The sequence below is a fragment of the Drosophila hydei genome, unplaced genomic scaffold (genome assembly GCF_003285905.1).
Source record: "Drosophila hydei strain 15085-1641.00,03,60 unplaced genomic scaffold, DhydRS2 tig00008122-arrow-pilon, whole genome shotgun sequence".
In the NCBI taxonomy this organism is placed as follows: domain Eukaryota; kingdom Metazoa; phylum Arthropoda; class Insecta; order Diptera; family Drosophilidae; genus Drosophila; species Drosophila hydei.
The window spans coordinates 5,312,844-5,338,701 of record NW_022045833.1 but is presented as its reverse complement, the minus strand read 5'-3'; the positions used below and the strand labels follow the sequence as shown (position 1 = coordinate 5,338,701).

General features: G+C 37.1%; 1 protein-coding gene across 6 annotated transcripts; it reads right to left on the bottom strand.

Moving 5' to 3' along the window:
• Positions 1-299: 299 nt before the first annotated feature.
• On the bottom strand, positions 300-25,804 carry LOC111593840 (matrix metalloproteinase-14). Of its 6 annotated transcripts, XR_002751070.2 has the most exons (7): positions 21,536-21,636; positions 17,785-18,013; positions 6,313-6,716; positions 5,264-6,182; positions 4,981-5,059; positions 1,075-1,502; positions 668-747 (listed from the first exon to the last, which is right to left on the bottom strand). XR_002751070.2 is itself a non-coding variant. In XM_023306881.2 (6 exons), exons 2-6 carry the CDS (start codon positions 17,893-17,895, stop codon positions 587-589), a joined length of 1,767 nt encoding a protein of 588 aa, XP_023162649.1. In that variant the 5' UTR covers positions 17,896-18,013; positions 25,374-25,804; the 3' UTR covers positions 300-586. The 6 variants fall into 6 exon arrangements, 5 of the variants coding, with proteins under 5 accessions (XP_023162649.1, XP_023162648.1, XP_023162651.1 ...); XM_023306881.2 differs by lacking the exons at positions 1,075-1,502; positions 21,536-21,636 and adding an exon at positions 25,374-25,804 and having other exon boundaries at positions 300-747; positions 4,888-5,059; XM_023306880.2 differs by lacking the exon at positions 1,075-1,502 and having other exon boundaries at positions 300-747; positions 4,888-5,059.
• Positions 25,805-25,858: the final 54 nt, after the last annotated feature.

The following is a 25,858-nucleotide window of genomic DNA, read 5'->3' as shown; positions in this document are numbered from 1 at the left end:
CTTTATCTGTTTTTATTCACTTACGATCTTAAGTTTTTGTAAATTTAATTGTTACCCAAAAACTTTTGCTTTTTCACTAACAATTCGAATCTACCCAAAATAAGTCGCTTGATCGTTAAGAATTTTGTGTTTTCTTCATATGGCTCGCTATAGTTAATATCGCAAATTGTCATCTTTAAGTTACATAATATACTCGTTGTATCGGCTCTATATATAGAGATATATGATATGATCCTGATCTCCTGTTAAGCTCTTTTTTTATTTGGAATGTTAAATATTTAGGTATTAATTTAAATTTAATTTAATGCTGCTTTCTATTATTTTCTTTCATTTTGTATTTACACAACGATTTTAAGGCACCTGGTTTACATGATATTCATATATATATTTACATACATATGCATCTATATATAGTTTGTTTCTATTAATTCGAATTGACAAATCTTAAATGTTTTTGGTAGCCCGCAAAAAACTGTATTGATAAACTTTTTGTAAACTTTACTAAAAACAACAAAATATTTCACATAATATCTTCGGATAGTTTGATGTAATATTCCCCAAGGAATCCGTCAGGCTCAAATCGATTTTAGCTAATTATAAATTTTGATATACAGCAGAGTAAGAAGGTGCTCAGCAGCACGCTGGCAGCGGAACTGTTTGGTAGCTGATAGGACTTTGCGCCTGAACCGGTTCGTTCCGCCATTTCCGGCTCGTAGGGTTCGTCATTGGACTGGTTATCGCCGACAGCTGTTGTTATCGAAAGCAAACGAAAAGTTCAAATTAGTACGTAGTCAATAAAACATTTCAAACAGGTCTCATTAAGATATATTTAAGTGGTAGGCATATATCTAAGCTGATTTCTATTAGAGTGCAAGACTTTTGGACAAAACTGTATATAGATTATTGGGTGTATATACACTGATGTGTATAAATAAAAATAATTTTAATTTTAATTTTAAATTCAATTTTAAATATGTGTATATTAACTGCCAAAAATGGTCAAAACTTAAACTAAGCTAACTTAAGAAAATTTAAAAATAAAAATAAGTAATTAACGTAATTAATGCAACATACTGTTCCACTCTGTGCGCAAATGTTTTTAAATGTTGAATTCGTTGTTGAAATATAACGAATTTTTGGCGTTTTTCTGGGCGTTTTGCAATGGCGGCAGCTGCTTTTAGTTCTGGGCGTGGCATTTGTGTGACAGTTTTTTATTTGTTTAAATACTTGTTTGTTTTAGACAGAGATCACTCAAGCAGGCATATTTATATGGACGTAATACAACTTAAGGCACGCGTTTATATATATATATACATACATATATATATATATGATAATACAGTTATATAGTTGTTGTAGTTGAAAACGAAACTGAAGGAACTGGAACTGGTGTGCGCGAGTTCTTTAAAAGTACCGATTCGTTAGGCTCCACATCCAGCCGGGCAGTAGACCCACGCCCGGGCTAAAGCCCGTATTCGTATTCGTATTTGGAATCTGGGGTACTGCATAATGGCAATACGTTTTGGATGAAATTGATAAATTGGATTGCACGCCCAACCGGAATGAAATGAGCAAATGCATATGTAATAAAGAAAAATTTATAAAAAAAATAGAAGAGATAATCGCATAAATAACAATTTGAGCAATTCAATTTGTGTGCGTCTTAGCGGGCGTGCGTGCGTGCGCAGACGTACGTGTTGTCTGTGACGTAACTACATAAATCTACATACGATATATTTGTTCTACGTATGACTACGATTGCGTTTGCGATTGCGATACGTTGTTTAGCAAGCGATAGCGATGGCGATAACTAATAATCAGTTCGATCAACTAGCATAGAGTTACAAGTACTAAAAGTGAATACACAAATAGCTACTATTAATAAAGCTTAATTACACGCGCTGATAGAAGCACACACACACACATACACAGACAGAGTGAGTTATTGGGATGCGGGGCTGGGTATCAATTAATAGCTATCATACACAATTACGAGTGGGAGCATAGCTACATAAAAGACAAAAGCAAAAAGTAACATCTGGCGTCTTGTTAAGCCTAGCGCGCATTACATTGTTTTTACTTTCGGCGTTCTTTTCCTTCTTGCTCAGTGTAGTTAAAAGCAAAAGCAACAAGTGCACCAGTCATTGGCTTAGAATGCCTATAGCTTTGCGTGCATTATTTTGCTTTTGTTTTCAATATGTTCTCTAGCTGTGTTTGTGTGTGTGTGTGTATGTGTGGAGCTAGAAGTAAAAGCAACAAGTTGCAGCGCAGCAGCAGCCGGTGATTTGGCTTCAGCCTTTCACTGGGCATGTATTATTGTCTCTGATTAAGTGTGTGTGTAACAGTAAAGTAATAGCAGCAAGAGCAGCTGATGCCGTGATAAGCATATGCACTCCTTACTTTGCATTTGCTTCGGCTTTACTCTTGTTGTGTAATTGGTTTTGTGTGCGTGTGTGTATGTAGCTATCATAATGAAGAAAACAATCAACAGCAGTCGCACCAGCAGCAGCCGGCGAATTGGTAAGCTTTGTTTTTGCTTTCGCTATGTTCTTTGTTCTTTTGCTTCTCATTGTCTGATTGAGTGTGTGAGCGTGTGTGTGTGCTTTGCCGTTCGTTGTTATTGCTGTTATTTTCGTTTTATTAGTTTTTTTGCTTTTCAGTTGTGTGTTGCAGTTGTTGTTGCTGTTGCTGTTGTTGTTTTTGTTGTTAATTGTTCTGTTTCGTTTTTATCCGCGTCTCTTAAAGCCTGCAAGAAATATATGTATGTACATGTAGACATGTACGTACAAATGGATGACATACAGTATACAGTTGAAGTTCACAGCTCGATTTATGTAAATTGAACGGGTTATGGGCAGCAAGCACGTGCATGCATGTGTTAAGTATTCAAATTGGCCGACCGACTGTCAGCAATCGTGCAATCTGGGTCAAAACATAACGGGAGTGGACCACATACATACATTAGGTGGATAACATGTGAGCTAATGAGTGCTTAAGTGAGTGTATGGGAGAGTGTGTGTGTTCGTGGGTGTGTGTGTGCGTATTTATGTGACTCATGCTGTTTGTGAATTTAGTATTATTGATAAAACATGCAATTTAAGAGATTTTTATGTGTACTCAGGAGAAGAGCAATCCAAAACATAAAGGAAGCCTTTAGCCAATTGAATTTGGTGCCACAGGTGTCCAAAACAAGAATTTCGAATTCGAACTCGAACCCGAATTCGAATTCGAATCAAACATTGTACGCAAAAAGTGTTGAAGAATGCCATAATAACTACAGGGTATACATACATGGATGTTTTTAGTTGGGTTTTGGGCCACTTATATAACTAATATTAATATTACCATAGGACTACAGTAAAGAGAATAAATATATACTTAGTGGTTGGGTGTTTAAGGGGTGTACGTATTTAGGTTTGCAAAAACTACACTTGGTGTGGATTTACTACATAGTAATTAAATAGTTGAGAGGGGTTTCATTGTGGTGTTTAACAAATAGTGTTGTAAAAGTGTGCATAGTGTTGTAAAGTGTTGCATAGTTGTTGATTAGGTCGCTTAGTTACTTTTAAATGCAGTTCTATATAGTTAGATTAGCTTATTAGTAAAGTGCATGCAAAGTTTCGGGTGCATGTGCAGACTTAAGATCTAGGTAGATTGATAGTAAAGGTTGATTGCCTGGTACCGCCCCAAATGGGAAGCGGGGGTGAAGTTAGTGAGACCGACTGACCAGTAGTTTGTTTTATTGAACTTTTCTTTTGTTCGTTTTCTCTTGTATTACACTGTAAGCAAGTTGGGATTATAATTTTATCATTTTCGATTTTTGACCTATTTATAATAATTTGAAAATTTTCTGGTTTTTTCTTGATATATTTATATATTCTTTTTACATGGTATGCTAAATTGAGTTGGTTAGAAAGGTTAGAACAGGCTATACTAGAAAGACCAAACCGTTTTAATAGATATGTTAGACAAATGCTTAACGAAATATTAATGAACAGAAATTAAAATAAGAATAATAGTATTACTTCAACCAAAAATCAAAAATAAAATCTATTAAAATAAAAAAAAAATATTAATATAAAAAACTCTTTGAAAATTTGAGCATTAGTAACATAACCAAACAACAGTTAGATATAGGTATAGAAAAAGGTTAGTTAAGAAAACTTGATTAAGATTAGTAACAGCTAAAGAATCCGTTAGTCAAGTTTTATAGAGCTGAATGAGGGTTAGGAGGTGTACGAGTGTACAAGGTGTTGGGAGGAAAGTGTAGCCTGAAGCTGGTTCAGTTTCGAGTACACTGAAACAAACTAAAGTAAAACACCACAAGGTAGAAAAAATCATAAATCATATATACAACAAAATGATATAGTTTACAAGATCTACAAGTACTAAGAGAAGAAATTGGACATACACAATTCGAGAATTAGTTTTCAATAAAAAATTATAATGTATTTTGTTCTTTCTTTTTTACGTTTTGTTTTTTTTTCTCGTTATTTGTTGTTCGATAACAAACGAAACAAACACATTGACTTCAATCATAGAATTGACTACAGTAGGAGTACGATACATACATACATATATAAACTTAATTAAACATACCATATTTGTGTATAAAATTCATTTTATGGACATTTCTATATCTCTATCTTTCGAGAGATTTTTGCAAGATTTTCTTTTCTTTGTTTTGTTAAGGAGTTTTAAACATTTCTTGGCTGGTAAAAGTAACAACTCATATCATGTTTATGAGATCTTTATGACTTATGTTTCAATATTTCTACATCTTTTTTCAGTTTTTTGTTTTTCTTTATCTTTTTCAATTATTTTCAATTATTATGGAATTCTTTGCTTGGTTTCAAACAAAACTACCGCTGAGTCGATCCCACTCACCTGCGTCCAGGTCACTATTATCACCGTTACCATCATCGGCATGCAGCTGTGATCGCTGCTCAGACTCAGCAATATCTTCTTCAACAATATTACCTGTTGACGAGGGCGTGTTCTTGCAGCCGAACCACCAATGCGCCGTGGGCCTGGGGAAAGGCGGCGATGCCGTATCCACCTGTTAAAGAGAGTTCGGTAAGTTAGCATGAGTAAGAATTACTATAGTAAGTGGATAAATAGATTCTTGAGCTGTTAAGTTCTGCTTTCAGTTATGTTTAACATAATCTATAGAAAGTTAAGTCCGACATATAGGAAAGCTCATAGCTGAATCTATAGATCGTTAGTTCTTAAGGTTTCTTTCGAAGTTCGAAGTTCAACATACCGCGAAGCGTGCGTCGTGGAAGCGATAGTACTTGTCGCCCTTGAAGAAGTACGTGTATCCATTTGTGTATTTGAGCGCTGCATCCAGATTGTTTGGCACGCCCTCCCAGTTGGAGATGGGCTTGGGATAGCTGGCTTTGACGGGTGGTCGCTTGGCCGGATCGAAACGCCAGAATTTGCTGCCCTTGAAGAAGTAGATCTTGCCGTTTCCACCCCAGACCATAGCCGCGTCCAAGTGATCCGGAATGCCAGTGAAGCCTTCGCTAATCTCTTTGGGATAGGCGCCATCCATTTGGCTGCCCTGATAGCGCCAGTACTGAGTACCCTTGAAGAAGTAGGTCTTGCCATTCTTGTACGTAAAGGCAGCATCGATGTTGCCGGGCAATCCGGGCCAGCCCTTCGATATGAGTTGTGGGTAACCCTCCTCCACAGAGTCTGTCGTCAGCTTGTAGTATTTGTCGCCCTTGAAGGCAAAGGTTTCGCCATGCGCAGAGTTGAACAGCGTGTCGATCTTGGAGTCCTTGCAAATGGAATCATCCAGTGGCACCTTTGGTGGCGTATACGCGGGTCTGTGTGTGCTAGGCGGGAAGGCGTTAGTGGGCGTGTACTGATTGGTCTTGCGTCCATAGAGCGATTGTATAGCCGCCTTATCATCCTCATCCAGCTTGAATACGGGCTCAAAGCCGCGATAGAAGGGCGCCATCAAAGCTGAGCTCTGATCCGAATGAGAGAGTCCCAAAGAGTGACCAAATTCGTGAGCAGCGACCTGGAAGAGATTTGTGCCGCGTGGGGAGCCTATCGTCCAGAGCTCAGCATCATCAAAATGAGCATCGCCGCCAAAAACGGGGAAGAAAGCATGAGCCAAAGTACCGCCCTGTCCATCGAAGGCATCGCCATCACCGTGCTCGCTCTCAACGAATCTGAAGGGAAGAAAGTGAGACAAAGAGAGATAGAGAATGAGAGACGTAGCAAAAGCAAATTTGCCTTCCTTTTCGCTTATAATTCTCAAGCAGTTAAAGCCCAATTCCCGTTACTTTCTACTATACTTACTTAATCTCAATGTGCACTGGTCCCGATGTCTTCCTGGTGAAAGTTAGATCAGTATCCTCGCTCCAGACGGCAAAGGCGCGCGCGATTTCGGCATCGACATCGTTGCGCTTCAAGCGCTTGGGATACTTGGAGATCTTGTAGGTGAGATTCTTCACCCGCCAGCGACTGCCCTGTAGAGCGTAACGCTTTGAACGACTATCCCCAGTGCCCACACGATCTCTGACGCCGCAACGTGGCAATGACATCAACTTCATGGTCTCATCATCCAGTTCGCCGGTGATATTCAGGCCGGCAAAGCTCTGGAACTCCTGAATGGCGCTGACCCATGTGTGCTTATCCTGCAGTCCGCTGTTGGCTGGATTGCGCGCTGAGGCGGGCAGATAGCCAAACTGTGAGAGATAGATCTGAAAAGAAGGAAGAGCAGAATATAAGCTTAGAGTGGCTTACTCAGGACAAGCTCAGGATAGCTGCTAAGTCTCCGTCTACTCAAGATCAATGTCTTGTGCTAGTTGCCAACAAGGTGGCCCTTGATTTATGGCAATCAGATAAGACACGTTTTGCCTGCCTTGTAATTGTCCTGCGAAGAGTCGCAGCTAACTGCCTGAGGAACTCATTCGTCATTCGTCACATTTCTTGCGCGTATGCAAAAAATCCACAGCAAAAACTATCTGACTTGCATAATTTATGACCCAGCACTTTGGCATGGCAATGTTTTATAATATTGTACAAGAGACGAACACCCCTTCAGCTACAGCCCCCCACGCCCCCTCTTGGATGGGCCAGACTTGGCGTATGCTCAAATACTAAGAGCGAATCACAGTTACGTGACTTTAATTATGCGATTCGAGGTGTGAAAAAAATCACAGAGACGCGACGAGACGAGGCGAGGCGAGGCGACTTTTGAGTCAAGTTAAGGAAGTGTTTTCTTCTCTCTGGATTTTATGGCAATTCAGTTAATTGTAAGTCGAATTAAATTGTAACGCGACTCTTTATAGAGCTGCTAATTGTGATTAGCATTGAATAGCAGAAAAACACTCTCCTATAGGAAGTCTATAAACAAAGCGAGGTTAAAGATGCGCCTAACGGACAGTTAGCACAAAACTATTCACTCACTAATTAGTTGCATTAACTGCAGCAATTACTTATATACATATACATATACATACATATGTGTGTGTGTGTGTATTGTATTTATATATAATTAGTATTACTTCAGACTTTTTGAAAGTCTGCTAAGGTACACGTCGAATGGCATTTGGCATGTGAAACATGTGCCGTAAGACGCATGTGTCGCACATTTTTAATGGGTCGCAGCGGTCGGAGCAGCAGCATATCAAATATATATGCTGATACACTGTGCCATATAAATCGAAAGAAAAAGAGAATCAAAATTATATATATATATATATTTACTCAGAAACGGCGCTTGCATAATACCAAACAAACCACTCAGCTGACTGTTCGAGTTGATTTTTTATATATTTTTATAGAACTTTTTATGATATTTGCCGAGGAAGTAAAACTTTTTCGGCTGAAAGGCATAAATATGCGTACGACGTTGCCTCATCCACAAGTACTTAATAAACTGGGTGGTGCTGTGGTTAATTTTTTTTTTTTTTTTGGCGTGTGGTAACCAGCACAGAAAGAGAGAGAGAGGGAGGGAGAGGGAGCAGAAGCGTGAGCGGCAGAGGGCGTAGCGGGCCTTAGACTCGCCTCAAAAGGTAAATGAACTCGCTTTTGTTTTGCTTTTCCTGTAAACATGACTCTTGACAAGCGGCAATCAATCTGAACACAAAAAAAAAGAATATATATATATAGCCTGGCGTAACTGCAGAATCAGAATCAGTCAGAGAATTGAGTTCATAAAGCGCGATATATGCAAATCATTTGCAACATTTCGTTCCGCTTTGCTGTCAAAATTATTACAAAATCAAATTAATCTGTCGCATGCTCCGTCTCACTCTCTGCTTCTCTCTCTTTGGATTGCATTTCCTATATAGCGGGTATTTATTATCATTGTCTTCACTTGTTTTTCTTATATGACTCGTTTCATTTACTGTTTTGTATTATTTCAAATTAATCCAACAAAATATTTGTCTTCGCTGTCTTTTACAGAGCTTTTCAATCTTGCACTTTCTCCCTCTCTCCCTCTCTCTCTCTCTCTCTCTCTCTCTTTCTCTCTCTATCTATCTCTCTTTAGTTATTTCTTTTGTTTCACATGTTACTCGACATTCCGAGTTAAAAATACCTTACTCCCTCTCTGTCTCGCTCACTCTGGCTCTGCCTTTCTCGCTCACTCTATCTCCATTCTTAATTTTGGTATATATTTCCTATATAGCTGTTATTTATTATCATTGTTATGCATATTTTGTGTTTTATTGTGTCGCATATTATTCGAAACAAATTCGCTGTCTTTCGTCAAGTTTTTCAATTTTTCACTCTGTTATTATTCTGTTAACGTCACGCTGTTAACGTCACATTAACATAAATGGCATAAAACGATTTGATTAAATGGGTTTAAGGAACTATTTGGGCAAACTGTTTCGCCATATGAATGAACTTTTGTAGCCTTGATAATGCACTCTAGATAGACTGAATTTAAAAGCGTTTTCAGTCTCGTTCTTTTTTAGGCCTAATCTGGGAGGGTTTTTCCATTGCTTGTCGAGTAACTGATGACAATATTTATTTTTTTTGGGCAGTTCCCCCTAGATTAACTTATTGTTCAAGTTCAAACAAAGTCAACGCCAGAGGCAGAGAGCAGACCTTGTCTGATTGTGGGTTGGGTTTGCTTTAGAGCTGAGGCAATTCCAGTGCTCGATACTTGCCATTCGAGTTATGCATTATGCAATTAACATAATTGCATTGATGCGCTGCAGCAGGGGCAGTTCTCTCGTCGTGGGAAATACATGAAAGCAGCCGCGTTTAAAATTCCAATTTAATTCTGAATTAATTGTTTTTATTATTGGAACCGGCTTTCGGCCCTGAGTGAATATGCTGAAAACAAAATTATTGTGGCAACTGTCACTAAATCGAAGGCAACTGTCGACGAGTTAGTTGGTGCAGTCGCCAGATAACAAAGGTGTTTGCCAAGCTCTGATAAGATACGCTTGAAATACTCAAAGACAACAACTGGAAGTCAGCGTGAAACAAGTGCCTTTAGAACTGTATTCATTGTGTGTTCTTAACGCGCCCTTATCATTTCGACAGCCAATGAATGATTCATTTACCTGTTTCTGACGAACCTGCCCAAATCACCGAAACGTAGCAAACCATACGAAGTGCGTCACAAGAAATTGATGTGTTCACAGTCTCGAGGATTTCGAAACGGAAGTGTGGAGCGGAAATGGCTCTATAAAGCGGGCATATGACATGTTTCTCATTTGAACATAAACAAAGACTGATATAGATATATCTATGAATATATATAGCAAATTGTATCACTAGCAAATGCGATACTTATCTAGCTTATTGGTTGTGTTCAAATGTTGATAAATAATGATATCAACTGCATTGCATACAATTGTTATCGATTATTGAACTCATATCGATCAATGTAGCTTACCTTGGACAGATATACACAATTATATATAGTTGTATATATAATTGTATTATTTTCTATCATTTATATGAAACATACTTCATTTGGAACTGCAATCGTTATCGATTAAGGCAATGTTAATATACAAGAGTATCCATTAATCAATGAATTTAATATAGTCATTTACCTTAAATTCATTTAATAATAGCATAGCTATAGCTTGCACAAAAATAAATTGTTATCGATTTATGTATATTGAAATCGATAAATCTGACAAAATTCAGTAAATCGACTGTATTGAGGCTTGAGCTGTAGTTAAATCTTTATATCTAAAAATTATAGCTATCAATGAACACTAATATCGACTTAATGTATGTGTAATGCTATCGATAATCAAGTGAATATGTAAACTCTGAACTTTTGCTGTAGATTAAATCTGCAGTTCTATAATTAAAAAAAATTTTAATTCAATAAAAAATTTTACAATTAGCAACTGCAATCGATATCGATTATTAAGTTAATCGCTTATCGCTGCGAACAATCGAAATGCATTTTGTACATGACAATGCAAACAACGCCAACAAATTATACGAAATTATAATGCAAACAATTTGGCCCGAGTTCACGTATCAGCGCACGTCGAAATTGCACTTCAATTTATGTTTATACAAATATAACAGAGGCAGAGAGGCAGGGCCGCAGGGAGTCAGAGAGAAAGACATTGACACAAATTGCCAGTAACAAAATCAGAAATAAAAAAACATATATAATAACAAATGTGCCGCTGCTGCTGCTGCTGCTGCTGCACAATATGCAAATGAAAATGTCAACAGCTGGAAAGGAGCTAGAGGTAAAAATTCTACTCAAAGCAGACACTTGAAATGAACATAGCTTAGGCTGCACTTGCCATTTGTCTACTGGCTGACCTCTTTGCCTACTTTAACCGGTTCACTAGCTCACTGGCCACGCCCAGCGCGCCCCCTCCACACACACACACACAAAAAGAGACTGCAGTTGAACTTGTGCCCAGGTAGCAGCAATGCAAATGCCCTAAGGGCTTTGCAAATTTTCAAAGCCAGCTCCAAAAACAGCAAAACTTAAAGCGAACTAGAAAAAGTGTAGAGAAACTTTTCTGAGTCACTGTGCAGCTGCCTGAAATCATTCTTTGATTGCTTCACATGCAATATCTCTCAGTTTTGATTGAGTGCTTGAACTGCTTGCGAATTATAAGCTTTAGTGTCTGCCTAAGTCACGAAAGTCCTCAGTCTTCTGCTTGCCATGCAATGCAATGCAATGCAATGCAATTCCTTTGAGTCATTGACCCTAGAACGAAGATTACAGTAAATAGCCAGAGTTAACGCCTCGTTGGCGTGTTTTGACCCTGCTACGTAGTGGTGCTCTCTCTCTCTCTCTCTCTCCCTTTCTAGCCATATATAGTATATATATATTTCCGTTCAAACAAGAACAGGACATGCATAAATTATAAACCAGCAGCGAGTGTACGTTACAGTTTCTCGCCCTCTTTCCCTTTGGCTACATTTTACTTGACCGGAAATTGATGAGAAAATTGTATTTGCTTCAGTTAAAGCAGGGTGGCTAGGTGAGTGTGTGTGTGTGTGTGTATGTGTGTCTAGGTCTAGGTACATTGGGGTGCGTTTAAACTTTTCCATTTCGGAATTTGGGTCAAGCCAAGCGCTCGGGTCAATGACTTGCGAATGAAAATGCTCGCCAGCTAAGTTTATTAAAGCCTAGACCTAATTTTAATTAAACGCACCTGGAAAATTGAAAGCAGTCAACACATAAAGCATATCTGCACAACTTGACCAACTTGTTTTGGCCAACTCTTCAGCTTCGATTACGTCACGCGTAAAAGTGAAGCCAAATCAAAGCATGTGGACTGCCTCTTAAACAGGAGATAGAAAAACTGGGCCAAATGAGCCGCTAAAAAGGTGCTGCAAAGTTGCGTAATAAAAAAGAGCCAGGCAGACAGACTGGGAGAAATAAAGACAGATAGAGAGGGAGAGCTGGAGAAGAGTGAGAAATGCTTGGCTAATAACTTTGTCAGCTGCTAATTCCCATAACTTCCATTTGACATTTAAACCCGCCCCGCACCATTTGCTGTCTTTGCCTTTGTTTTTTGCACGCGGTTAATTCGTCGGGGGCGATAAATAAGCGCCTGATCTTAAGATAAACCAAGTGTTTTATGCAAAACTTCTAGCAAGCAAACTTGGACATGGGCGAGAGAGCAAAAAGTGGAAAAAGGAAGCGTTTTTCTAGCTGTGCTTCCAGCTTTTGTGCAGGTGCCAGTACCCTATAAATAGTGAGCTGTGAGGTGTATTGGCGTGTGACTCAAGGTGTAGTTTAAGCATGTTCAAAAAGCTAGTAGACAATTTGATGGCGTATACCCTATAATGTGGCCTATAGAGCATATCAATATATGGTAGAGCAAGAAATAGGGTTAGAGCTCTATGAAGGAAACTAGAATATCATAAACTCAGCTGTACTTTGTGCTAATACCCTATAGAAAGTGTCTATAAATGTACCCCATATGAGCTCCATAGCTTCATTGTGCCTCATCCAAGCCTTGCCAAGTCGTAGTCTTACTCTATTCTAAACATATCCTAGTCATAGTTTATAGTCTCGCTTATTCTAAAGATAACCTTAGCTGGAGGGTATTTCCTCATAAAACGCTTTTACCACAAAAGGTTTTTTTTTAACTAGTTTTTTCTCCTCTGACCTTCGATGCGGCTTTATAAGGATGTCCCACACACATACGAAGACACACACACACACACACACACACAAATACTTTTGCAAACATAAATATCATTTGTTTGCGCTGTTAACATTTGCTTTTTGCATACGCCTTTCGCAAAATGGCAAGGTTATCCTGTTTAGCTTTTTTTGTTAGCTGTTTACCTGTTAAGCTTTTTCTAGCCATAAACACCGGGCATCCTTTGTGTTAACACCTGGCGAAGGTCGTCGCACACGCAACGTGACTTTTAGCTTTTAGCTTTCGTTTTTTCCCAACTGACCAAATCAATCAAAAACTTTTCTATTTATTTCTTGACTTGTTCACAGTCATGATGATACCTTATTTGAAGTGTGTGAATGGGGTATGATGTTTATGTTGAAAGAGACGAGAGATATATGACTATATGACTAGCTGGCACTTTGCCTATCTTTCTTTTCGTTTGTCGGTCCGTTCTTTAACATGTGATTGTCGTAGCTAAAGCTCCAGTTTGCTTGTCAGCTGATCGATAACATTTTGCCATATCGATAACTTGGTTTTCTTTAACATATCTCGCATTTTTCAGATGTTAGAGTCGCTAAATTTCGTAGATATATTCACTTAAAGCTCGACAGCTATTTCATAGTACCTGCCAGTCGACTAAAGCATTCTAACAATTTTTTTATGTGCTAAAGTTATTATTGATTAGCCTGGACGTCTGTTTTTGTATGTTTTTTGCGCTTTTGCTGCGTGACGCACGCGAAAATTTTGCGTCTATAGAATTTTTTGCCTAAACAACTTTCGACCAGGCTTATTTAATTTTTTGAGGAAGTAAGCGGTTGGGCTTAACAATTATAATTGGGTACAGAAAATACGTCATGATTGCAGTAAGCTCTAAGTTTTTACTCGCAACAACGACGAAAGTTTGGCTTCTGCTTCAACTGCCCTCAATTAGGCCAGGCAGACAGGGAGAAGAAACAAGCAAACAGCTCCAATTGAGCCGCAATTAACCTTTGACAGGCGAGACTCGATTATGCATACGCAGCGTATGACGCGACTCGCTTTTAATATTAATTGTGCTTGGGCTACGCGTTTAATCATATTGAACTGCATTTGCTTGGCTAATGACTCATGGCTATGCACTTCTAGTGACTGCTTTGTGGACACAAATTATGTCAATTTTGTACTGATTTTTATCGTCGAAGTATAATGCAACCTGTCAAGCGACAGGTGACAATAGACAATAAATAAAAGAGCAGACAGAGTAGACAGTCGACACAGCTCTAAGTGAGTCAGACAAAGCTTATTTATGAACGTCTATGGCAGCTATTAAGCCTAACTAACTCCTTTACAGATTCAATCGAATCATAGTTGAACCTCGAAATATTAGGCTTTAGCAAAGCTGAAGAAATCACAATTGAGAAGCGCAAAGAGCGGCGCAGAATAGAACAAAACGCAGTTGACATTGAAGTGAGACAAACATGGAACGCACAATGTTGACGTATGTGTACTATGAACATCATTATAAGCACAATGATCATCATGATCAGCGTTTAAGCGACTTCGTTTTGGGCGACTGGCCAGCTAAATGGCCATGCAGGCAGGCAACGCGCTCAACATATCAATTAGTCAAATCAAATTGGAGACAAAGACAAGTTTTTGCTTTTTTTATTTTATATTTTATTTTTTTTTTGTATTCTGTTCTAAGCAGCGCGTGCGATTGATCGATAGCAGCGTAATATCGATACTTGCGAGCGTTTCATGCGTTACATTTCACTCGCTATAAAAGGCCAAACAGGAACTAAACTATGCCTCGCCGTACGTCTATCCATCTGTCTGTCCGTCTGTCTCTCGGCCTGTTCTCAACATGATGCGGCAAAATTCAGACTCTTTTTATTTGTGCTACCTGTTTAATAGGTGTGGCTAACACTTGATTGCACCTGCTACGTTTTGTTCTCTTAATAATTTATGCAGATTGCAATCGTGCAACAGGAGAAAACACTTTGTGCCGCCAAAACGTGACAGCCTTGTCAACATGGAATCATGAGAAAGATAAACGACGCAACTTCAACTGAGAATTGAGCAGTGAGAAGCGAGAAGTGTGAAGTGAGAAGCAATAGGTGGCAGCTGAGAGACAATAAAACTGAAAACTAAGACTTGAGCAAGAAGAAACTAAAACGACAACTGAACATCAATAATACAGATGTCAGATTAGAGAAATTGAGAAACGAGAAGTTTGAATCAAGGTATTGAGAAACGTAAAACTCAAACAAGAAATGAGTTTTGATAATCAAGAATCGAGAACCGAGAATCGAGAACCCAGCGCAAGTGAGAAGCTTGAACTCCTTAGCCTGTTGACCATCGATCGGTAGCAAGTCACGTGCCGATTGCTATTTGAGCAATTTGCAACTATAACTTTTACAATGCGCTTTATCTTCGTGACAAGTATTTGACATTAGGCTGCTAATCAGCGCAGTCTACTTCGTATTAATGACGTGCACAAGCTGCAGCTAAGCAGGCAAATTAGCAAGCGGAAATGTGCATTAGGTCTAAAGGCAGATAAGTTACAACTATAGATTAACAACTTAGGTTGAGAGAGACAGGTATATGATATATAGAAAGAGAAGATGTTATAAGAGTATAGTTTATGGAGCACAATTTTATCTTCAAGTTAAATTTTGACTTTAGATAGTGGTAAAGCTAGACTTTAGATCAATTGCAGATTTCTCATTCATCACTTCGACCTTAAGCCATTCCCAGCTCACATTGCGACTTTTAGACAATTATATTTTATTGTTATAAAATAATAATTATTATTTTATTGATTATGCTTATCCGCGCTGTGCATGCAGACAAATGAGTCTAAGCAATTTTATTAGAAGTGAACATGCAATGTCGGGCAGAAAGCAAACAAATATCATGTGATTGCAATGTCATGAACAAAATCTTAATCGCGCTGCAATTAATGCATGCGATGCACATGAAATGGGAATGGGTATTGGCATGGGCTGTTCAACAGGCTGTTGTCATTTGTTACTGCCACTGCCACTACACTCTGCTGGCCAAAAGGCCAGCCGAAAGGCTAAGGTCGGAAAACTATAAGCGATGTATGGCGATTAATACGATAGGCGATATGTGCGATAGGCGATGAATGCATTGCGTGCCTATGTGACTCGAATAATTAGTTGACATGCACTGGCAATTGCATGTGTGTGCACTCAACTGAATATGTATATAGGTATATCTTATCATATAGGAACAACAACATCATTGACACTGACAATCGAAATTCAGCGAGCACAATATAAAAAGTTTTGTGCAAGTTTTGTCAAGCAAATCGGAAGTAAAGTGGAAAATCTAAACATTTTATATATAATATATACACAAAATATATAATATATATGTATATGTATGGCACAAGCCAGTTAAGAAAACTGGAATTTGTAAAAACTAATTCCCTTTAAAATGACCCCCTTTAAAGATGCCTTGCTTCAGCTCTAGTGTATGCAGCGGGCAGTAGGAGGAGTGTCATAAATGAACTATATTTCGAGTGAGTTTCAGGCAGTGTCTTGGCAACTGTCACATTAACTGACTCAAAAAGAAGGAATATTTAAGTACTGATCGCCTTTTAGGGTGAGTGTTAAAAGCTGATCTTCATTTTGAGTGTTCTTAGAGAATTTTGGAAACTGTTCATTATTGTGAGTGCTCAATAGAAGCTGTTCTCAATTTTTATATTTTAATATTGTATTTATTTATACGTTAAATTTAAAATTAATTTAAACTTTAAACAATTAAATATATATTTAAACAATTAATATATTTTATTTGTTTTTTTACTATTTATAATTATATATTCTATTAATGATGAATCTTAATTATGTTAAGATCTTTATTATGTTAAGGGTTACATTATGTTAGGACTTGCATTATGTTAAGATCTTCACTCTGTTAAGGCATTGTATTTAGAATGTTGCTCTGTTTAGACATTCATTGTGGTATAGTAGTTGATCAATAGTAAAAAACTGATTTACTTCATAATAATTTATAGTGAGGCACTCATAATTCACATAAGCTTCACTCACTCCCTCTCCCACTCCCTCTCTCTCTCTCTTTCTCTCTCTCTCTCTCTCTTCACTGTAAGCTGTTAAAGTGAAATGTACACTCCCCGCTAACGAAATGTGACTTGCTGCAGCTTCTTTTAATTGCTGCACGATTAAGCGAGTTTACGTTTCAGAATTGCCTTTAATGACTTTATAGCAAAAAACACAAACTGTATATATACATATGGATATATGCATAAATATATATACATATGTATATGTCTCTTACATTCTACTCTTTTGTTCGCCTCTGCTCTCTAATTTAGTAAATTAAACAGTTGCAATTATTCGATTAACATTGCATGGAAAATTTCAATTTTAATTTCAATTGAAAACAAAAACAAAAACAGAAACTAAACTGCACTTACAATTGCTTGCACTTGTGCTTGCTTCCATTTAATGATGAATTATATTAATATTTTTATTTTGGGTCACATGGAAGATATTTGTTTGACATGGCAATCAGTTGTTTGTGTCTCTAATTAAATGTTATCTTTACTTGTTTTGTTACGAGCATCTTAAGAGCTTAGTGCTTTCTATGACTTTACAATTACAAAGGGCAAAGCTCTTTTGATTTGTCTACAGACGTATCTTACTTCATTTTGCATACGTGTCCTGCAGGTTCAGTTTTGATTGAAGTTTTTCTGTCTTGCCCTTAGTGCATAGTTACAACTACTCAAAGTTTATCTATTCTTTTCTAAATCCTGATTACTTTGCTTACATCAGCTCCATTGTCACTTTTTATTGGATTTGTGCAGCTTCAGTGTAACTTCCTTTAACTAACTTCTGAGCTAACTTCTTCTTCTAAATAACTTCTGCTTCTTCTTGCTTCTTGATTAATTTTGCATGCATTTGCATGGTCAGTTCTCAATGACATTGAATTCTTATTGCTTATATCTTAGCTGCCCATAGAATTCGCTCTAGTTTGATACTTTTCCTTCATGTTTTTCAGCTAAACCACTCTCTTTAGCTGTCTTCGGGCCCTTCAACTAGCGCTTGCAACTTGTTCAAAACTAGTTTATCTTCCATTATCTTCATAATCTCTGCTTCTTTCTCCCTTTTCTTTGGAATGTTTTGCATAATTGTTCTCCATGTGCACTTACCTCAGCTTGTGTTGTTGTTGAAACGGGCGCATTCTGTACTGTCACCAGAATGGACAGGAGTGTGCCTATAACTATGAACACGGATGCGTAGCTTTGGCAGGTGTTGGACATGTTGTGGCTGTTTGTTGTTGTTGTGTAATTGTTGTTTTTATTGTTGTTGTTTGCTGCGCACTTTGAACTTCAAGTCGTGACTGAAGTTTTTTTCTTTAAAAAAAAAGCAAACTGCGCACTGGAAAGACAATAAAGAGAAGTAGACAAAACGCAATTAGAATTAGAAATAGAATTGCAAAAAGGTCAATTAATATTTGCAGTCAGGTAAGAAGTATCAAAAGGGCCAAGTGCAAAAGGGCAAACGGAAGCAGCAAACTCAGCTGGCCAACAGGTTGACTCTGGCAGCAGTTAACTGGGCCTGCTTGGCGTATACTTAATTCTGCACTGGAACGAACTAGCGGAAGTGTAGCAAAAGTTATGGCACAGGTATGTGTACAGGTGTGTGTGTGTGTGTGTATGTGTATTTATGACGTGTCAGCACTTAGCTACATTTCTTCTTCTTTTTCTTCTGCCTTATAGTTGTTATTTACAGCCACAGTCATGTGGTCTGTCTGCCTGCCTGACACATTTGAGCTTAAATTTAGACCACGTCCAAATTAAAGTTACTATATTTAGACTTCTTGGGTAAATATATGTTATTACAGCGCCTAGTCTTATTTGCCCCGTGTTATATGATATCGTGTCCAAAAATAGCAGCACTTCTATTGCATATTATGCTGATACGACACACGTTAAGTATACGACGTGGGTACTAGCTGGAGCTTATTCTATTCGAGAGATACTGTTGAAAGAGAAACCGTTTTATAAGGGATCCACACTTTATAGAGCCATTTACATAGTTGATTAAAGGCACAGACTTGAATTTATTTGACATCTGAAACGGCAATACTTGGCAACTGGCGAATGCAGCGAGCAATGCAGTTATTACATATGAGTTATAACTGTCTGGCCTAACTGTCTGTCTGTGTGTTCTCTGAACTAGCTCAGAATGGAGTGCACTGAACAAAACTATATGAAGTGAGCTTAAATCTCCAGATTTGTCGATGGGAAAAAGACTTGGTAGCTCCGCTCTTATATCTTATTTTATATTATATATTTATTTATATGATATTTTAAATTTTTTTATAAAAATATATTTAAATTTTACGTGAAAATCTTGAATTTAGTTAGTCACAAAAAATTTAAATAATTAGTTCTTCAATTGTTTTTTTTTTTGTTTCAATTTTTTTTATACTAATGTAAAATTTATTTTTTCTATAACATTTTCTTTTAAAGTTGTTATAATTTTTTTAGAATTTTTTTTTTTTACATTTTCTTTTTTTTTCCTTTTACACTAGTTTTGTCCCACGTCCCATTTTTATCTAAAGTCTGTAAATTGTTGACAAAGAAAGCCTTTCGCACTTTCCTCGCAGCATTTGCTTTACAAATGATATAAATCTGAGTTAAGTTAAGCAGCTATTTACGTGTCTGACACTTGCCAAAGCCCCAGATATATACCTTTACTTTGGCGTTCTGGATTTCGCTCAGTGCATCTGTGACATCAGCAAAGCTACGCGATAAGTGATATCAAGTATACGACAAGTGGCGCACAGTTTTTACTTTTTGCTTGTTCTTTAACACGAAGAGCCAAAAGTAAATGCCGACACACACCACAACTATAACAACAGAGCCACAATTATATATAAATATATATTAGTATATATATTGTTTTTTTGGGCGTGCCAGGCACCTACAGGTGGAAACAAGAAGAAGACGCAGCAGTGGAGTATCAGAAGGGACAATATTTGCTGTGTGATACGCCAAAGTCTGCATTTTGTTCGTGCTGAGCTGAGTTGAGTTGAGTTGTTCGCATTGTTGTATTGACTAATCAGCCAAGGGGGATTTCTGTGTGGACATGGGCATTATCATTTCACTGACTAGGCCTATTCATATAAACATATACACTATATATATACATAAATATACAAATATGAGAAGTATATTTGGAGCAATTAGGTGTGTGTAGGTTGGGTTGAAGGTCGTTATTTATTCGGGTTTAAGGTTAAAAGCTGTCAATTTGGTACGCTTCGGTTCTACTCTCTCTCGCTTCACTAAACAAGCATATATGAATATATATACATATATATATAGGGGCATAGTCATAGTCGCTATAACGATGAATGCTTTTTGCATTGTTGTTTAATCAATAGCAGCGTGCACATTGAAGTTTTTTTCAATGGTTTTTTATGTTTTTTGGCAAAAACAAAGTTGATTACGTATACGTAATGTGGGTCATTAGGCGCAGTTACTATTAGAAAATTTAGTCTATATGGCAAATATGGATGAAGTAAATTGAACTTGAGCACAGAAAAGCAAAACAGTCAATGTCTAAAATATTTAAGAAATTTTTAATAATTTTTATGGAAAAAAAATTAAATCATTTTTTAAAAATTTTTCAAGAATTTGAAAATTCAGCTTTATATAGTAGTATACATATATATATAAATAAATATAAATAAATAAATATATATATATATATATATATATATATATATATAAATTCATTTGAAAGAAGGATAAATCAAAAAAAAATTTCCATTCAACTATATTTTTTTAAATTTAAATCATAATTTTAGAAGAGAAATATATTTTTTATTTAGATTAAAAAATAGTGAACAAAAAAAAATAAATATACAGAAATTGAGTTTGAGAAGGGATTGAAAGAATTTGAAGAATTGCGAAAAATAATATTTGAATTAGGAATGCTAAAAGCTTTAAGAATATAAATATGTATGAATGTTACATAAATATAGAATATAAATAACAAAAGTTGAAATAGAGGAAGCTTAAAGAGTTTATAGAAACCAAGTGTTGTAGAGTTCTTTCGCTCTCCGAAAAGAATCTAATTTATTTACAAGTTGATTACGTATACGCAATGTGGCTGAGAGACCGCAGTTCTTATTAGAAATTTGTTCTATATGTTAATATTTGACTAATGCTCAATGCCTCCCTCCCATTTCTAAACCGAACCAATGTGAATCATAAACATAATATTTATTTGATATGCTAATTATTTGGGAATATTTTTTTGCTGCTGGCTTTCTTTTGTTGTTGCTTTGTTTTATTATTTTGCGGCAGTCAAATTTAGCAGCTGGAATGTTTGCCAACAGGTTTAGCAAGTGTATGAGATACACTGTCAGAAAAAAGTTGTCAAATCAAATAAGAAAAAGACAACCTAAAGCTGTTTATGGGAAACTAAGGTGATTTTTAAATTTGTTTCTCATTTTTTTGCTAAATTTTCGCTCAGTGCATTAGTGGCGTTTGTTAGACTTTCGAGTTTTGTTAATTTATTGCTATTAGATGCGTCACATGTTGCACAATGTGTGTGTGCGTACGAGTGGCACCTTATCAGCAATTCTTTTTCTTTCTTTTGTTATAAACTTTACCAAATAGTTGATAAGATATGCTGCCAAGGGCTGTGAATTACCAAACACGTATTTATTTGTAATGAATGGCCAGCTCGATCAATAAATATTACATTTTTGGTTTAGAACTTGACCTTAGAGATAGGCAAGACACAAGTGCTTAACTGCAGTGAAAAATATATATACGAAAAGATGTCAAGTCTGCGCTTAGGTTAAGCCTAATTCAAGTTCATTTCTCTCTTTGGCACTGTTTTAAGATAAGAATTTCGAGTTCGCGTGGATGCTGCAATGCTTACATGGAAATGTTGGCTCTCTAGATCAATGAACTGCAAGTGTTGCTGTTGCTGTTGCTGTTCTCGTCTTTGTTGCTCTGTTTGTTTGTGGGGACAGTTAATTAATTAGCTCGTTGCATAAATTAAATGCACGCATTTGTCTGTCTGTGTGGGTGTTTTTCATTGGCGTTGACTGATTTTCTTCTGCTTCTCTCTCTTTCTCTATCTTCCTTTCTTTTATTGCTTGATTTGTCTTATGCACAGACAATCCTTTATTTAGATATAAATTTATATTTGTATGCACTTTTGCTGCAACTGTAACGGCACTTGTTCACTTTGCAAACGCTACAACTGTTAAGATTTCAAATCGCAATATCAAAATTATTTATTTTCTTTATTTTTGTTAATTAAGTTAAGTTTTTATTCTATTTAGTTTTTATTCGAATTTCGTATTTCGCCGCTAAACACAACCGCACAGAGCAGCGCGCAAATTTCCACTGATCCAACGGCGCATCACGAAGTGCGAGCAACAGTCGAAAGCTTTTTGCAGTTGCGCACAATAAACGAGCAAACGAACGAAAGCTTTTGCACGCACACGCAATGCGCTTAACAGCGACGCTGGCGTTAACAGAGCGCTGCTACTGACAGTTAACAGCGGGAATTCCGCTGCTGGTCAAACCTGTTGCTTCGCGGCCCTCTTTAAGCTGCGCTCTGTCGTCGCTGCCTATGAGTAATGAATGCTTCTTGGAAGCGTGTGTCATACTCTTCAGTAGCAGCAGCAGCGGTAACGGCAGCGACGTCAGCAGCAGCTTTTGTTAACTGTTTAGCGCGAGCTTTGTTTTTATTGTTGCCGTTGTTGTTGCTCCTCACATATTTGCATTTTAACAGTTTACAATTTACAGTTTATTGCCGGCTGCTGCTGCTGCTGCGCAAGCTTCTTATTAAATTCGTGCAATTTCCGTTGAATTTGTGACTCTTGTGCGCCCCTTTTAGTGGGCGTGCTCAAAAAACCTCGATACACAAAATTTATGAATGAATCTTAAATTGTATTTCGATTTCACAGTTTGCTTTCAATTTGTGGTTTTTGCTTTTCTCAATGGGCATTAGTCATACGATAGCTCAGGTGTTTGTGTGTGTGTGACTGAGACAATTAACACCTGTGTGGCACACGCCTATGGCCAAAGCTTACTTCATACAGACTTAACGAGGCAACTGAGGAAGCTGAGATCTAAACAAATTTCTAAAGGCATTGACTGGTTATAGATGGAATATATTGATTCAAGCAGTTTAAAAAGAGGACAATGAAATCATAAATAACTTAACATTCGAGAAGTTGTAGTATGTATTTAAATAAATTATATTTGTAGCACATTCCAATTCGAGATTATCTAATAGTTTTCTTGACGAAACAAAGACTAAATTTTTGGTCGATTTTATGAATATTCAAAGTATTTTTAAGTTTATGTATTCTGCGAATTTCAGAGTAAAAGTATTCAAAAAAAGTAGACAGTATAGCCCGCCTAAAACGAACATTTGTTTAATCGTATATTCCCATTAACCGAAAGAAGAAATTTTCTCAGAATAGCCAAGGATTTTTTTTTTTTTTTTTTATTTTTGCAGTACTAAGGGCAGTGATACTTAAATGAGAAACGTATATATTTAAGTTTAAGCAGCTTTTAATACATGAAATATATAAGATCAGAAATATCAGAGGAATATCTAAATGATGATTAATAAAATTTATATGACTCTATAAAACTTGTAACTTGAATCGAGCTATAAAAATCAGAAAATATTTGAAAATTCTTTCAAGTTAGGGTATTTGCCACGTCGACTAGTCACTCTAATCAGACCTCATTCATATCTGAATGTTCCTATCTAAATGTACATATATATATATATATATATACATATCTATAATTTTAGTCATTGGGAATGCGTCTGATTTGCTTGGTTTTCTCAATAAATATTTGTGGAAAAATAGTTTCGGTTTGCGTGTTGGTGTATTTGGCTTTTACCCCTTAGCCAATTAGCCATTTAGCCATTGGTCATTGGACACTCAGCATCAATTGAGGCTGTAGGTCTGGCCACTTGGATCAGCTGAATCAAGCTGTGAGTCAGCACAGCGATGATTTCCCTACTCTCAGCTCTACTCTTGCCGAGCCATAGATAATTTTTGCTTTATCGACTAAAGGGGATGGGGATGGGCATGGGCATGGGCATGAGGGGGGACGTCTCTATGTAAACAATCACAGTGACTGCAAATGATATGTGCACATGTCTATAATTTGTTGTGAGCGGAAAATTACAGAGAAAAATGAGATGATAAAGGCACATGTGTGAAAGATCAGTTCAGATTTAAGATTTTAAGTTATTGTATATATGTAAAAGAGCAAGAAGAAGAAGCAGAGGAAGATGCCACAAAATGCCAACTGGCAACTGGCAACTGCCAAGCGGCTCACTGTTGACAGCTGCTGCTGCAGCAGTAGGTGGAGTGGGAAAGGAATTATATGTAGAACTTGAAGAGCTCTTCAAGAACTCTAGAACTGGAAACGCATCTCTTTTTATGGCATTGACAACTTGCAGTTGTCTGCGTCAGCCGCCCCCGCTGCTGCCCTTTGTGTTGCAGTGGCATCTCTTGACAAGAACAATGAAATATTTATGAGCTTCTTGTTTTTACACTGTCGTTCGCCTCTTGTTTATATAGAAATACATATGTATATAGCCATATGTATATCTGTAAACGGGAACTATTTATCGTTCTACTCGTATTTATAGATTTTGTATTTTTTCGATTTATGTGGAGCTGCGGTTCATTGCCATTCGCTTGAACTCTATAGAACTCTGCACATATAATAATCATATTTTATATATATATACATATATTCATATATATCTGTCTCTCTGCCCATAGTCTAATTGTTGTTATTATTTTATACTTTTCTGATTCTAAACTTAATCACGTCACGGTCAGTTAGACTATTCGCATTCACATTCAGTTAGTCGTAATTCAAATTGTCTTATTGACATTTGAATTCCAATTGGATTTTTACACAATATATAATATGCCTACGTGCCTGCATTTGTTAATGTTTGAGCAGAACAATCGGAAGCCAATGCGAATGCAAACACCTCGAGATCGTTGCACATTAAAGATATCTTCTGTTCGCAAAACATGCAGCAGGAAGTAAAGCACTTGATAAGTGCTAAGATAAAGTTTTCTATTATAGATAAATATGAGCTATACTCAATGCAACTTTATACACGTTAGTTTCTCTAAAAGTGAGTGTATAGATCAGTCTTTATAGCTGCTTAGCTGTGGAGCTAATCAAGACTGACAATCTGATATGGGGTTGTTTTTTGTTTCTATTATTATTATCAGTAGAACTCCATACATAATATTTGCTATAAGAATTAAGTTACGAGTAGTCCGCATAAATAACTTCAGTTGCTTAGCTGCTCAACTAGCTGAGTTATATATAAATATATATTGCCTATAGCTTTAGGGGTTAGTATATCAAGAGCTGTAGTCAGTCTGTTCCTCCAAATGATAGCCCACCTTAACACTAAATGCATTGAGCTGTTCGTATGCCAAGTTTCAGCCATTCAAGAGTTTAACTAGACGAGCTATAAAACGTTATATTTAAGCCCTTGACAAGATAGGGCCTGTCATTATATATGAGCATGATATTTGATCATTTTTATTATATTATATCATTTCATATAGCAGTTACATCTAACTTAAATCTTAACCTTACAGTTCAAGCTGACTCAGCCTGGCTTAGATTGGGCAAGTCATGGAGCCCAATGACTCATCAAGTTTTTTCTTTTGGGGACTTTGCCCGCGGGAACTGAAACTTACCAATTTGAGTGTTGCCTTTTTGGCAATTGTTGCACGTAGAGGCTATGATAAATGTCTGTGTATCTAGCCCGAGTGTTACACGTGCCTACAAATCTGACCAAACTTAAGATAAGAATCAGCGCAAATATTGCACACACTCACACAGGCAGGCAGACTCTGTACAGAGAGGAGCTGGTTCTTATCAGACGCCCATAGATTGGCCAATTGCTGATTAGAATTTTTATATGACGCACTGATAACTTAAGAATTAGGCAAAGGTTAACTATGTCTCTCTCTTGCTCTCTCGCTCACTTGGCAGTTTTAGTTAGCTGTTTTCGTGTTGGCTGAGCAACAAATCAAAATATACAAAATTCGAATTCGAATTTCAAATTGGAATTCGAATGCAAATCGCAAGCGGCTTCGAGCGACGTCTGTGAATTACGCGAACCGTTTCATAGCACGTTCCGTGTGCGACTCCCGTTTGTTGTTTAGCCACAGTCAACGCG

What these genes read in the sequence shown, in the direction of transcription:
- LOC111593840 (XM_023306881.2), bottom strand. Translation starts at nt 17,895, where the DNA reads ATGTCCAACACCTGCCAAAGCTACGCATCCGTGTTCATAGTTATAGGC. An exon ending in CAACAACAACACAAGCTGAG is followed by an intron (nt 6,717 to 17,784) that starts GTAAGTGCACAT and finishes CCTTCTTTTCAG; the next exon opens with ATCTATCTCTCACAGTTTGG. An exon ending in TAATAGTGACCTGGACGCAG is followed by an intron (nt 748 to 4,887) that starts GTGAGTGGGATC and finishes CGATAACAACAG; the next exon opens with CTGTCGGCGATAACCAGTCC.